Raw genomic sequence first — 13979 nt, forward strand, 5'->3', positions numbered from 1 at the left:
TAACTCCAAACAAATTTGACTAGTGAAACAGCTGCACAAATAACTTTCAAAGTGTTATTATTGCAGAGATGATTAAAAGCTGTTTTGTGACTTCAAGTTACTGGTGAAAAAGGCAAAGGCCCAGTTCACAAACTGCACAGAGCCAAACCAAATAGTTAGCTTTAGGCAGCACGAATGAAAATGTACCCGAGTGAAACATTTGTTTTTTTCTGAAGAAGACCTAAGGCCGTGGGCTTGCACAGGTTGCCTTTTCCTAAGTAGTTTATCTTCCTTGTACAACTGCCAAAGAAAGCAAACTCATTGCTGTTTCCAAGGCTAAATCGAGTCATTATTTTTTAATGATACTGTCACTATCAAAAGGTTGTGTAATACAAATTTAATTCAATGCAAATACGTTGCAAATGTATGAGGTTTGGTATAATATTAATAACCGCTGAACACACACCTGTTCTTTAGGAATGCCTGGTGCTTTCAAGGACTTAAATGGTAACTAAATCTCTTCTCTAATGTAAAGAGAGACCATACAAATAAGGGATCCCAGTGCTTCTATTTCCTCATTTTCAAGTGTCAGGATGGAACTTGCCTGTTTTATCTTCATGTCTCCTAGATGCTCCTCTCATGTGTGATAAGTAATTAATCTGAGTTTTGTAACTAAAATTCATTTTCTTCACCTTCCATCAGATTTAAAATGTCCTTTTAAGTATCCTGATATGGCAGAAACCTTTCAGGAGTGGAGCAAAGTTGTAAGCTCCTTTTGAAGCTGGAGGCCCATTTTCATGACTGTTCTTGATTTACCAGAACAGGAGTTGATAATTTAACTGGAAAACAAGCTCTACTTCTTTTTCCTTCTTCCCGTGACTGTATCAAGCAGGCAAGGGAAACTTTTGCCATCTTCTGAGGAAGATGGTCTCAATGGGCCGATTTCTAAAGCCATTCCAAAGATGCATATTATTACATGCTGCCACAATGGCAAACAGGCTATGAATCCATTGATCCTCGAAAAAAGACAACTTTAGATTAGCTGTGCTACTCACACTCTTTCTAATTATAATTTCAAATTTTGGACAGTTTGTGCCAACTTAAAATCAAGAGTCCTCCTAATCTGCCCTGATGTAAGTCCTTTCCCTCATGCCCTGCTTGCATAAGCAAGCCTCACAACCTCTTTTCTTTCCCATTTTTCAGCAAATCAAATAATATAGAGATAGCAGTAGCCAGTTGGTAGGCTTCAGGTAGAAAAAAAAAAGTCAAAACCTTCTTTGCCTGACTTACTCAAATGAGCTGAATTAAATTCATTAATTGTGAATTGGTTCTAGCAATCTCATCTTGCTAACTTCTCAGATAGTTTTAAGTGCATAATAACATGATCTACAATTCAAAAGGCATAAACCTTATGAAGGACACAGACACAGAGAATTAAGTGAGGAGATCAGCCAGCAGTGAGGAAGAGGCAGCACAAGCAATATTCACTGATCTAATATTCACAATAGCTTGGACCTAGTGCAGTCTATCAAAAAATCATTGCATTAAATTCCATGAATTACAGTGTAGCTATGGACTTAATTGTGCTCGCTTGGATCAAGTGTGTTGCACTTTCCAAGTATGTGCAAGTGTCAAAAATGTAACATGAAGATTATATTTAGCAGTTTTAGGCACATAACTCTTCCTTTGTCAAACTATGCTATGTAAAATTATATTCAGTGTTATCCATCATTTCAAAACAGATGACAGTCATTATATTACATTTGCTTCCAAAATAGCACCAGCCTTTAATTTCAGACCTTACTTTCTTCAGGGTGACCTAAAAATGGCTAGAGTATTTTCAAGCACCTGTAACTGCAAATTTCAAGTAGCTTCATCCTCAGAGAGACTTCTGAGAAAACTATTTTTTTTTCTGAGGATCCCCACAGGACTTGGAGCTAGGCAAAGCCCCAACAACATCTTATGGCCCGTGTTCCTTTGGGCTGAAAAAAAACAACAGCGGGTTGTGCAATTTCTTCTATCTGTGATATTTGGTAGCAGCTGTACAGAACATGACATATTTTTAAACCCTTACTCAGTTTTTACTCTATAGATAAAATTCCATGCTTCAGAAGCAAAACACTTGAAACAACAAATCTGGATTTGGCTCAGGAATTTACAATACATATAGTGCTGACTCCTTTTTTAGGTATCTGACTAACTCTAGTTATATCTGCTTTCTCACCTCAGGGATTGCTTTGTTGGGCTACACCAGTAGTACATGAAAGATGCTGTATTCAAAAATGTCATATTTCCCAATGATATTTTCACTTCAACATTTTCATACCAGGTTCAAATGTGCTTGCCAGCTTCTTAATAAGAGTGTTGTTCCGAACAGGACTAAAAGATGAGAGACTTTCATTACAACAGAGCATTCTGTTGTAACAAAAATGTCAGATAACATGGACCTGTGAAGCACATTCATATTGATCCTGACAGGCTTAGAGGATATGCACAGTAGCACAAGCTATTCCCCAGGAAAGTAAGCTGACAGTGCAAAGCAGGGTTAAAATCGGCCAAGTTTACTTTATTAGTAGTTACCTCATTAGCACTTTCCGTACCATCCGTTTTTATGATTTGAAAGAACAGTTCACAGACAGAAAACTCCAGCTGTGCTCCCTACCACTGCTGCCATTGAAAACGATCTGTAATTTTTATTTGAGTGTAATCATGCTATACGCCAGTTAGCAACAGAGGTTTTCATGCAAGTATTCTCTAGCTGTATGTCCCACCCTTCTCTGTCCTCCTCGCTGAAACGCTCATCCAGACTCAGAGCCAGATCCTCAGTTTAACAATTGGGACCTGTAATAACTTTATCAGCTCAGCATCCAGCCATAGCACAGAGCAAGAAGCTTTGTCCTGTAGCAGACTCCAAGCATTGGACCGGTGCCTGAGCAAGCTGGACTGCTATGCTGGACTGTAATGCTGAATCAGATAGAGAGCTGAAGCCCTAACTGCTAGCAGCATGTGTCCTAGCCAAAGATCTGACGAGAACTGGAGCTGGTGCTATAAAAAAGGGCAGGTCCTTGCATTTGGGAGCAGATTAGGAGGGAGAGAAATGCATATGTGTGTTTGGGGAGAAGGGAAGAGGGAGGGCCACTTCCTGCTCTGAGAAGCAGCACGCTCTCGAATTGACTCGGCTGCCATGAAACCGCTGTCTGAGCAGCCTGGAAGACCTCTTAAGTGCTGGTGGTCCTTCAACGCCCTTGTCTCAATCCCCCAAGGGCAGGCAAGCTTCCTCACAACTGGTTTCGAATCATCTTCTGTTTTTTCAGCTAGACCCCGGTGAACGGAGAAGTTGCTGCAATAAAGCAAGTGGGATCAGGTTTGCAAAATGACAACTGAGCCGTTCCTCAAGGTGCAGATGCAACATTTGGCACCAGCTAAGGAACAGTGGCAGGAGGGAGCAGGTGCACAGGAAAGGAGGGCAAGGGCAGATCTACCTGTTGGTGGATCAGGCATTTCCTCTGCTGGCAGCAAATCTGCTGCAGGTTCCTGCTTGCTCCCACCACACGTAACTGCCTGTTCCTGTCCCCGCAGAGGGGTTCCCCGCCTGACTCTGGCATGATAAATTATTTCCCATGCTCCTGTGATGGTGGGAGTCATAATAATATTTGACAGTGGGAGCCATCGTAATGTTTCAGCTGTTTCTTCCAGCTACTGGTTCAGCTCTCAAAGCCTTAGGCTAACTTGCTATAGCATTGCAGTTCAGGGATGTATTATTTGCTAGGATTTGGGATAACTGTGCTAACTCCAGTACTCCCTGATAGAACTGTGATGTTTAAATGTAGAGAATTACTGTTTTTGAGAAGTGTGGAATATTCTGGAAAATATTTTTCTCCTTATATTGTTATTTCCTGTTTTAATTGCTAGACATGCATGATTAAAAAGCAGGCAGGTATAGCAAACTGTATAGGTATAGCAATGTATAGTGAGGTAGAGCTGTTGTGAAGGCAGGTTTCCCTAGTAGTGCTGCACAGGTGATAGGAAAGGGCCACTTCCATCAGTGAAAATAAAAATGATTCACATGATAAAAACTCAGACTGTTGTACTGTTTGCTCATGGCAAAGTGAAATATAATTTCACCCAATGAATAATATTTGCTGATAGCGACAGGACTTAAGGTCGTATAAAATCATTGAAATCAGAGGTCACTGAATTTCTAAATTAATTCTCTTCTGTGTTAGTTGTTTGTACTGGAGCTGAGCCCAGCTGCCTCAGTTAGATTCAGGCCCATGTGCAGATGTGTAGGTGGACCTAGTCTCTTCCTTGTAGACTTCCTAGGCAACATCAAGAGAGGAATGTGCTAACTAGAGGATACAGCACAAGGCATATCAGAGATATATGCCTTCAGAGGCTAATGCGCCCTGTCCAGTTACTTCTTGTCAATTATTTTTATTATAATATGAACAGAAGATATTATTTAATATTCCAGGTTTTTAAAAATATATGTATTATTTACTTCTATTTTTGCTTTTAGGTACACCCGTAGGTTCCATATGGGCAGCTATGATCTTACATAACCCTAATATATTTATCACCCTAATATATTTCACCAGAAACTTTATTATAAAGGCATCCAGATTGCATGGATTATGCAGAGGGAGGCATAAAGCCTTCTCAAAGCCCCAGAAAAACTGAGCATAAAACTTTGGTGTCTTCAGGAACAGGACAATATTGTAACCTCTTAGCCAGCAAACTCCTATACTGCAACACAACACACTGCTTGTCTGAGGAACACATCTATATTGGGACAACAGAAATGGAGAGGAAGGAAGGGGAAGTGTGACTGGAGGAATTGCACAGCAAACGCAGGTGTCAACAGCTAGACGCTCACTGACGTCAAGAGGGCCATGCCCTCAAATCAGTGCATAGGAAGACAGCAAAGCTGAGTTTTTCAAAACTATTTAACACTGGTTTTGTTTTGCAACCTCCTTTAGTAAAGGCATATATAAAGAAACATTTCTGAAAATATCCTCTTTGAAGCTAATGCCATTGATCATGTATATCTCCCCCACATTCTTCTGTGGGAGCAGTTCCGTGGAGCTGCCTTGTCCTCCCTTTTACAAGGGCCCAATCATTCCTCCTAAAGTCCTATTCTTTTGTTTCCCTCTCATCTGCTGGGATTTAATCAAGTGAACATTCAGCAGAATAGTATGGCATTTTGCTAACACAATTCTTTTTTTTTTTCTTTTTTTTCCAATTGAGGCCCTTTTGTGATCATGAAAAAAGAAAACTGTTGTGAGCTACAGGCTGTTTACACTGTTAAGAGGTTGATACGGGTCAGTTCTCTAAGGTTATTCTTAGTTCAACTACTATGTAAACTGTTGATGTCACTGACTGGAGGCTGCTCTCCAGGACATTATATATATGATAATTATATGACAGAAAATGCAACATATAGTTGGAGCTGACCTCCAAGTTCACTAGCTAAGTAAAGGGAAAAAGTGTTCTTTGTAAGAAAGTTGTTGGTTTTCCAGTTACTAAGACATCATAAAACTCCTTAAGTTTATACTTAAGAATATGTACAGAATATGAAAGCATCTTCCTAGGCAGGGATAGGACTACTTCTCCAGCTTCACCTAGGGTATGTCTTAAGTCTCAGTGTGCATTACCTTCAAAAACCACTTTTGACATAACAGTTGGGACAAAATCTACTTTCTAGACTACTAGACCAGACAATAATCTGAACATGGGATCTTTTTAACTCTCAGATATAAATTCCAAGTTACTCAATAAAATAATCAGAGGCAATAATCAGAGTTTTGTTTTCTTTTTCCCTGAGAAATCAATACTAACCAAAAATGAATAAAGCAACAAGTGAAATAAGGGATTACCTTAAAAAAGCTCTCCCTAAGATTTTCGTTAATCTTCATGAGCACTAGACTTATCACTGCTGATATTGCCACAGAGGCATGTTTTTTTGCTGTTTTTTTTTTTCCTCTTCCTGTACAGCCAGCACAGCTGCAAAAATGCAAGCTAATTTCTAAGGGGTTTTTTTGTACATCATTGTTTTCCTATATTCCAGCCATTCATACTTGTCCAACCCTCCTTCCTTAGGATTTTTACGGTGTCACAGACAGTTTAAATGAGGCTCATGGAGCTACGCAATTGTGACTATATTTTACAAGCCTAATTAAATGATGCATGTGTGGAGATGCATGTGACGCATGCGCATAAGCCAGCTTTACTGAAACAGAACAAACTTACTGCTCTGATGCAAGAGTTAAACATCTCTTTAGTCATAAACTGGATGTGTTTAAAGCAAAAATAATTTAGAAAACAGGATGCTTGGCATTGTAAAGTATTATGTTCAAAGGATCATTTTTAGAACATTAAGGAAATGCACTAGTGCAGTAAAATTTTCAAAAGAATTTCTGGCACCAAAATGTCTTCATTTCACACACACACATATATATATATATATATATATATAAAGATGTGAGAAGGAGTGCAAGTTTGATCCCAATGCAATCTTCTTTGGTTGCAAATCTCTTGCCATGAGTTCAGAGGGAAAGAGACTGCAAGTTTTTCCATTTAATGTGAAAAGTCCCCAGCACAGGCAGCAGGTGTGCACTAAGGCAGTATCAATGTATTGTTACAGAGTGCAGACTGCTACTGAGGCATCCATGAAAAGGAGCCAAATAAAGCAAGCCAGTAGGCTTAAATTTGTTGTTATGCATCTACACTGGAAATTTTTTGGTAGCATCATGAATGGAAAAGGCTGAAAAATGAAAATTCTCCAGGAGGAGGTTAAATTTTAGGTCTAGCTAGTCTCTGTGAATACACACACAAATCTGAATAAAGGTATCTGTCAATTGGTTGGCAAAGTCTATCATACAGAAGACAAACCTATAATACAGTAACAGCATGTAGAATTGCCACTGTCAGTAATAGAACTGATACTATCCTCTGAATAACAGTAGTGAGACGGATATACAAAAACCTTCTGCATTTGTTGTCTAAGTTGAAAGAAGGGTACTAAATGAGGTAGGGAACAGCAAAACAAAAGGACAGCTCAGGGAAGCTGAATGTTGCCTCTGTGCTTGAGTTCTGTGATCTGGAGGACAATCATAGGGTAGCTCCAGCCACACCAGAAACTGCAGATACTATTTGAGTATTACTAAAAAATCAGACTTGATGCTTCTAAAAATTTTAATCACTTGTTAGCAGACACATTTTCTTTTTTTAAACTTTTCCTAATTTTATATCTATAAAGATACCTCACAATCTTGCAAAAGTATCTAAAAGGTAAATTGATTAATGTCTATGTAGTGAGAGCTTACTAGAAACATCAAGACAGCAATGCTGGTTTCTGTAGTAGGAATGATATGCCCCACTATCTGAAAGCTAAAGATGAAGATAAAAAGAAGATAAAAAGCAACTTTGATTTTTTCAAATAAAAAAAAACAGCTAAATATGGAAACAAGGTATGTAATTAAAAAAGAGCAGCATATTATCAACACTGGCAAAGTGTATGTATTTTTGACTTTGCAATTGTAATACAGATATTTAAACTGATTGTGTTTGCAGGTTTGTGTGTGTACAATCTTTTGAAAGCTTATTTTTTAAAAGTAGGGCAGAGAATAAAGAAAATCCATCATCTGGCATCATGTTGATACCCACATGATTCACTGCAATATCTGGAATCTTAACATTTCTGGCACAGGTTTCTGCTACTTAAGCTATCTCACAGCAGATGAAAACACGTAGCTGCCACGCAGACAAGCTCTGCAGTTTTAATTGCTGTCTGAAGGCAGAGGGCTGGAAAGGCACTAAGGTTTAATAAAGCTCTAAAGGGAGTTTGCTTTTGTGGTTATAGGCACTGCTTTCAACTACCCCTCCCTTCTCCTTTTCCCTCTTCCTCTATCCACTGCTGACTTTGCTCTTTCTCACTTTACTCCTTCTCCATGCTCCTTTGCTACCCTTCCCTCTTCTTCTTCCTCTTCTCCTGTCCCCTGTACTTCTCCATCCTGAGCATCCAGGGTCTTCTTTCTTCTCCTTACTCCCAGGACATGGGAAGAAAGAGGTTTCTGGATTTCCAGAGCGCCCTGTGTTGCAGTCGAAAGATGGAGGTTCAGAGAGGAAAGTCCTGCCTGGTTCCAGGGGTCCTGCCCTAGCAAATGCTCCACAGTTCTGGGAAGCAGGAGCTATTCCACCTTATAAATGTATTGCAGTTGGAAAGGGATGAAGCCGCTTCTCTTGAAAGACAACATCCTTCGCAGCCAGATGAACCAAATATGTGTGATCAAGCTTTCGGAGCCTCCTGATGCGGCCAAGTTCGGTCTGTTTTCCACAGAGGTGGAAAAGGGCCTCATATTAACCTCCTCATGATAGTTCAGGTCTTAACTCTAGAGAATGGAGAAGCCAGGAATTGTCCGTCATATGATTCTAATGAATTTATAAGTACAGGCAAGATGGTTCATTTCCCCTCTTATTCTCAGGGGTTTTTTTACTGAAACATTTTTTAAAAAATAAAGCTTAATTCTGACATCTATATTAATAGTCAGGACTTCTGACTTCCTTATAAACAGCAAAAATATGATTAATTATGACAGGCACTACCTGCACCATATACAGCTCCAACTCCATCAAGGAAGAATTTCAGGACATGTGGAAAAACAGACATATGTGGATGCAGAGTAGTCATTTGACCAGCATTGACCACAAGTTTCATCCATTGCTTAATCTAACTTAGTTGGTTTTGAAGTAGTACTCTACAGTATTGACTAGATCAGATTATGGTTTATGAAGACACAGTGCGTTTCTGGAAATTGAAAAATCTGCAAAATCTTAAATAAATGCTTTTTAACTCATTTTGTGGATAGAAAAAGTGTGTTTTCTTCAGAATTCATATCAGCTCTGTGTTTTTCTTTATTTCTTATCTCCTTCTCACTTACCTATATATTATTCAGAGACATAGCAACAAGCAAATATAGCAGACGACTTTTTAGAATACTTTTCCCCTCACTTCTCTTTTAATGCATCTGGAAATGTGAAAACAATGCCATAACTTTTTTTTTTTTAATTTCCCTACAGGAAAAATAAAAACCTAACCCTCACCTTGCCTCAAAAAACCCAAACAAATAAGCAAAATAAACAAAAAAAATAAGCAAGAAAGAGGAAACACAACAAAGCACAATAACATCTGATAATTCTCTCCTTCTCTTGGCTTTTTAGTCATATTACACTCAGGTCTCCAAATTAAGATTTATGTGCCAGTTTTTATCTGTTGTTTCTTTTTTTTTTCCCTAAAGGGATATAGGTGGAAAAGTTTGGATAGGAAACTAAAATCATCAAGCCAAAGTGAAAGGTTTATAAAGTTCCTAATAAAAGTTTGGGTTACAGCCTAAATATCAATCATCCTCTCATTGTCTTCTTAAACGAGCTCAGGCATTTTCCCAACCACTCCCAGCAGGACTCTGCCACTAATTTGAACTAAGATTTCAGTTTGGTATTATTTTTTTCTGTGTTGACCTCCATAATTTTTATCTCTTCTACCTGCCAAATTTATCCATCAGCATTTTGCCAAAGGCTATCTGCCTTTGAAATACAGAGGAAATCACTGATCATGAATGTCAAATCCACAATAAATGCCATCTCCGTATGGTATAGGCATCTCCTGGGAATGATCTCTAGCTGCTAAAAATCTGCCTATGCATTAGAGTGTTTTACTGCTAACATTCATAACTCAAGTCAGGCTTTCAGTTCCCAAGTTCACTGGCGTCAGTGAGTGCAACTGTTTCCTGAACGTATAAAAATGTTGTCAAGGTCTCTCCATCCCACTTCCACTCGCTCACACATGTTGAAACGCATGTACACACCACACGCAGCGATGGACACAACTGGCAAAGCAGCAACGTGGAAATCCATAGGATTTCACTGTACTTACTCAATGAATTCCCATGTGTGCTACAGCTCGTGACAAACATATAATCGCTGGTGAAGGCTTTACAGCCTCCTGTCCCACCTGACCATCTTGAGCTTAATTCTACCATGCAGAGGAAGAGCTCTGTTTGAAAAGCTAACAGAAGAATTAGCCCCCATAAGGGCAGGGTGCTGACACAGTTGAAAAATAACTAACTAGAGAGCTCTCCATTTTCAGCTCTCCAGTGTCAGCTAAAGAAGACAATATCAAAGTAGTATATCTTTATGTCTATCAAAGTAGTATATCTTTATGTCTTGCAAAAACTGTGGAAGTATACTATACATCCAAAGCAACAAGAAATCAACACTTTCTATAAGAAGAATTAAAAATATATATGTATTTACACCTCTCAGCCTGTGACTTTCTCAACAGGAAAAAAAATGCGAAAGCTTTTCAAAGAATAATGCCTAGCATAGCTAACTTTTAATCAAGAATTCAATTAATGCAGTATTCATAAGAAGAACATAGAATAGAGAGACTTAAGAATAAGGAATTCCTTAAAAAGTGAGGGTTTGTTATTCAAAGGGATGAGAAGAAATAAAACAAGATTTTGACAGTTTCACTTCCATTTTACTGTTAGAAAAAAAAAAAGATTATGAAAAAATAGGTGTCTAAACTTTGGCATCTTTTGAATTGCTTGAGTTATTTTATCATATGTGTTGTTCTAGAAGTGTGTGGGTGTCCTCATGATCCCATGTCATCCCAACCATGTAGTTACATGGAACTTTTTACAAATTATGGTGTTTCAAGGAGCTCTGGAAACCTATTTTAGGCAAGTGAATCCCACCTAATTTATGTACATCATATCTATTTCCTTCTGGAGCAAACTACAATAATAATAATAGAAAAAGAATAATCTATATTTGATAAATATATACCTCTTCTCTCAAAAGACAACTTAAGATTGTCCCAGGACAGGATTTATGCATCTTTAAGGATTCTGCTGTGTGTTTCTGGGAACTGTAGTGACAACCATGTTTCATTTTCCTGTTTAATAACAGAAATGAACTGCTGGCAACATCACATCAAAACAGAAGCGGCAGAATCAGAAAAAATGCTGAAAAGTTTACCTTTATACGAAAGCTTAAGTCTTGGGATATTTTGTTTTGACGTTCCAGTGACTGGAAGGAACAGCATTGCTAAAGATAACAAGCTGCAGGCACGTGGTACTTGGGAAGCTCTCATTCTGCTCTCTTCTTCTGTGTCTTTCTTTGAACTTCGTTGAAAAATCTCCCCGCTCTTCAGACAATCCAAATTTATTCTGGAAACAAAAATAAAATATCTGTAGATCTTTTGCATTATCATGTAAATAATGTTTCTGAAAGCAAGCCAAATGTCCTTAAGCAGTAACTTAAAGAGTTAACACACTTGCTAAAAAGGAACTTTTTCTCTAGTAGAAACCAACACATTGTAAATCTGTTTCTTTAATACTAAATTTATACATTTTGAGATTGGAAAAATATATAAGCTTTTCAAAGATTAATGTCTAGCATAGCTAACTTGTAATCAAAAATTAAATTGGTACTACATCTAAAAAGAACATTTGCCATTCATCTCATTAGTTCATACCAGTCTGCTGGATATCTTGATGTTTTAATAACTCTTTCTTTATCTCAGTACAACAGCTATTGTATGTTTATTCTATGAGTAGAATAGACTGCAATATCTCAGATACCATGGGCATCCACATTGAGTTAACAGTGAGTACATATCCATCACAAACATTCGTACATAAACTAAACAAAATTGGATGCGACAGGCAGTTGCGTTTAGTTTTAATATATAAAAAAAAATCAGCGCACACAGCTGATGGATTTAAAAGTACTTTTCAATATGGTGTTTTCTGTAGAACAACTGTGAGGCATAGCTGCCTCAGTTCACGCACCATAATGTCCTATAAACTTTAATGAGTGGTTCAAGCTGAGGTCAATAGGCTGATATGGGATTATGTTAACACAGTGAACAACTAAGCCAGCTTTGCAACACTTTTCACTTAATAACAGTCATTCATATTCCATAAATCTTAAACTGTTTTACAAAAGAAAGTAATTATTGCTGTCCTTATTTTCCCTATGCAAAAAACAGATTCATAAAACTGGAGTGAACCTACTTCCTCAGGGTCACCCAGCCACCCTGGGAGCTGAATGCAAAAGAGCAACAGTTCTCCTGTTTTATACCAATTTCAGAGGAATTTGTCCAATAATGCAACTTTTGCATATGTAGGTATTTGAATTTGCATGCTGAGATTTGAAGGCAGAATTTGATGGTTAATAGATCACAGATGTCAAAGAACAAAAATGCCTGTGGGACCAGGTTTGTCCCCCTTCAAGTGCGTCATACCAGAGGTCAAACAAGATAGTGAAATGACAAATGTCAGTGTTCAAGCAATGCTGTAAATCAGTGAATAAGCAAATGTTATGGTTAGTAGTTAGAGCTGGGAGATTAATGGCTTGTGACTTTTCATGAACAGCACTTCAAATTCTTTTCTGAAAGGCACTGAAACTACCCGTTTGATGGAGTAACACTAGCACCCTTGTAGGCGAGCACTGCACAAGCTTCAAAGAGAAGGCTCCTTGCTCGCCTGCCAGAGGTGCAGCACAGCCCAGGGCCTCAGCTGCACCACAAGGATCCAGTCTCAGGAGAAGCTGGGGCTTTCTGATCCTCCAGCACTTCTGCTGATAGTAAAGGACAAGTGAGTTTATAGCAAGGGTGTGATGGAGATAGAGGGAAAGGTTTTGCATGAATGCCTGGAGCATCTTTCCTATGTGAAAACACTGAGCTGCTTTCTTCTTAGTCCCTTCCTCAACACCCAGATTCAATGTCTGCACATACTCCCTTTGGCCAAATGCCATTACATATTCATGAGATGGCATGAAAAGAACACAAAACAAACATCAGATGCCTCTGGTTTGCTCTTCTTCCCCTCTCTTTACTCCAGTGTAGGATTCTAAGAGGAAGCCCATACTTATTCCATATCGGTACATCTATTTGTGGTTGGAATACGAACAGCTGGTGCTGACTTCTGTTATTACAGGGTTATACCACATTAAAGAAATCTTTTTGGAGGGAAGAAGGGGGAAAGAAAAGGGAGAGGGAAGGAGGGCTATGTAAAGACAAGAGACACCAGCCCTGTTCATCTTCAGTGGGATAATGAAGACAAGCCACACTTCAAAAAGAAGCAGTTAACAAGAAGCCAGTCTCACTAACAAACATGCTGAGAAGCCATGGCTTGAGGGCCTGGGTCTCAGCCAACAGGGATCTCACCAGAGGATTTGGACTCATTTTCGTGAAGCAAAGTGCAGCAAAGAGTCAGGACTAAAGTTACCACTGATAGAATGGAGCAGTTGCCTAAACAGACTGTCATTTGCTTATTTACAGATTGAGAAACAGTGCTGAATTTGACCTTTTCGCTGTGATGAACCTGACATTCTCTTGTAGAGGTTTTTTTTTTTTTTTTTTGGTTGTTGTTCTTTTTTGTTGTTTTAAATTGAAACCTTCTTTTTTTTTCCTCTCTTTTTCTTCTTTCTGAATAATGCCTGTGAAAAAACATTTACTTTAATGCTTGACACAAGGCATTTAGTTTACACTGGAGGCAGCTGCTCTGTGAGTTTGAGCCAACCATGTCTTGTCCTAGATTCATTGCAAGCTGGCCAGATTGTCGCATATATTTTTAGTTTATGATGATCTCCTAATACAACTCCAGCTTCCACATAAGAGTCCTTCCAAGAATCTAATGACTTGCTCAGGTTAATGAACTTCAGACCAACTAACCAACCATTAATTTTCAGGAAATATCCTTACTCTCTTTAATATACGCAATGTCATTGTATGCTATGCTGACAAGAGCTGAAGTCACACAGATCAGAAGCAATCAGGCCTGTGAACAGAAATAAAATATAAAATCTCTCAGAAATAATAATAGTAATAAAAAACACTAAGAAGAGCTTTTTTTTCCTTTTCTTTTTTTTCCCTCGGGTGGAAAGTTGTTTTATCCTGGAGTTCTTAATACTTCTGCTAAGCACTCCACATGCTC

General features: G+C 38.5%; 1 protein-coding gene across 2 annotated transcripts in view; it reads right to left on the reverse strand.

Moving 5' to 3' along the window:
* Positions 1-13979, reverse strand: part of SEMA3D (semaphorin 3D) — a 137929-nt gene that overhangs the window by 81718 nt on the left and 42232 nt on the right. For both annotated transcript variants that reach the window (XM_088523517.1, XM_088523516.1), the window contains exon 2: positions 11017-11207. In XM_088523517.1, coding sequence (XP_088379643.1) covers positions 11017-11131 — 115 coding nt within the window. In that variant the 5' untranslated portion in view covers positions 11132-11207. The remainder of the gene's footprint in view (positions 1-11016; positions 11208-13979) is intronic.

This window comes from Tinamus guttatus, unplaced genomic scaffold (assembly GCF_059628265.1).
Source record: "Tinamus guttatus ecotype Peru unplaced genomic scaffold, ASM5962826v1 Tinamus_guttatus_pri_ptg000193l, whole genome shotgun sequence".
NCBI classification, from domain to species: Eukaryota; Metazoa; Chordata; class Aves; order Tinamiformes; family Tinamidae; genus Tinamus; species Tinamus guttatus.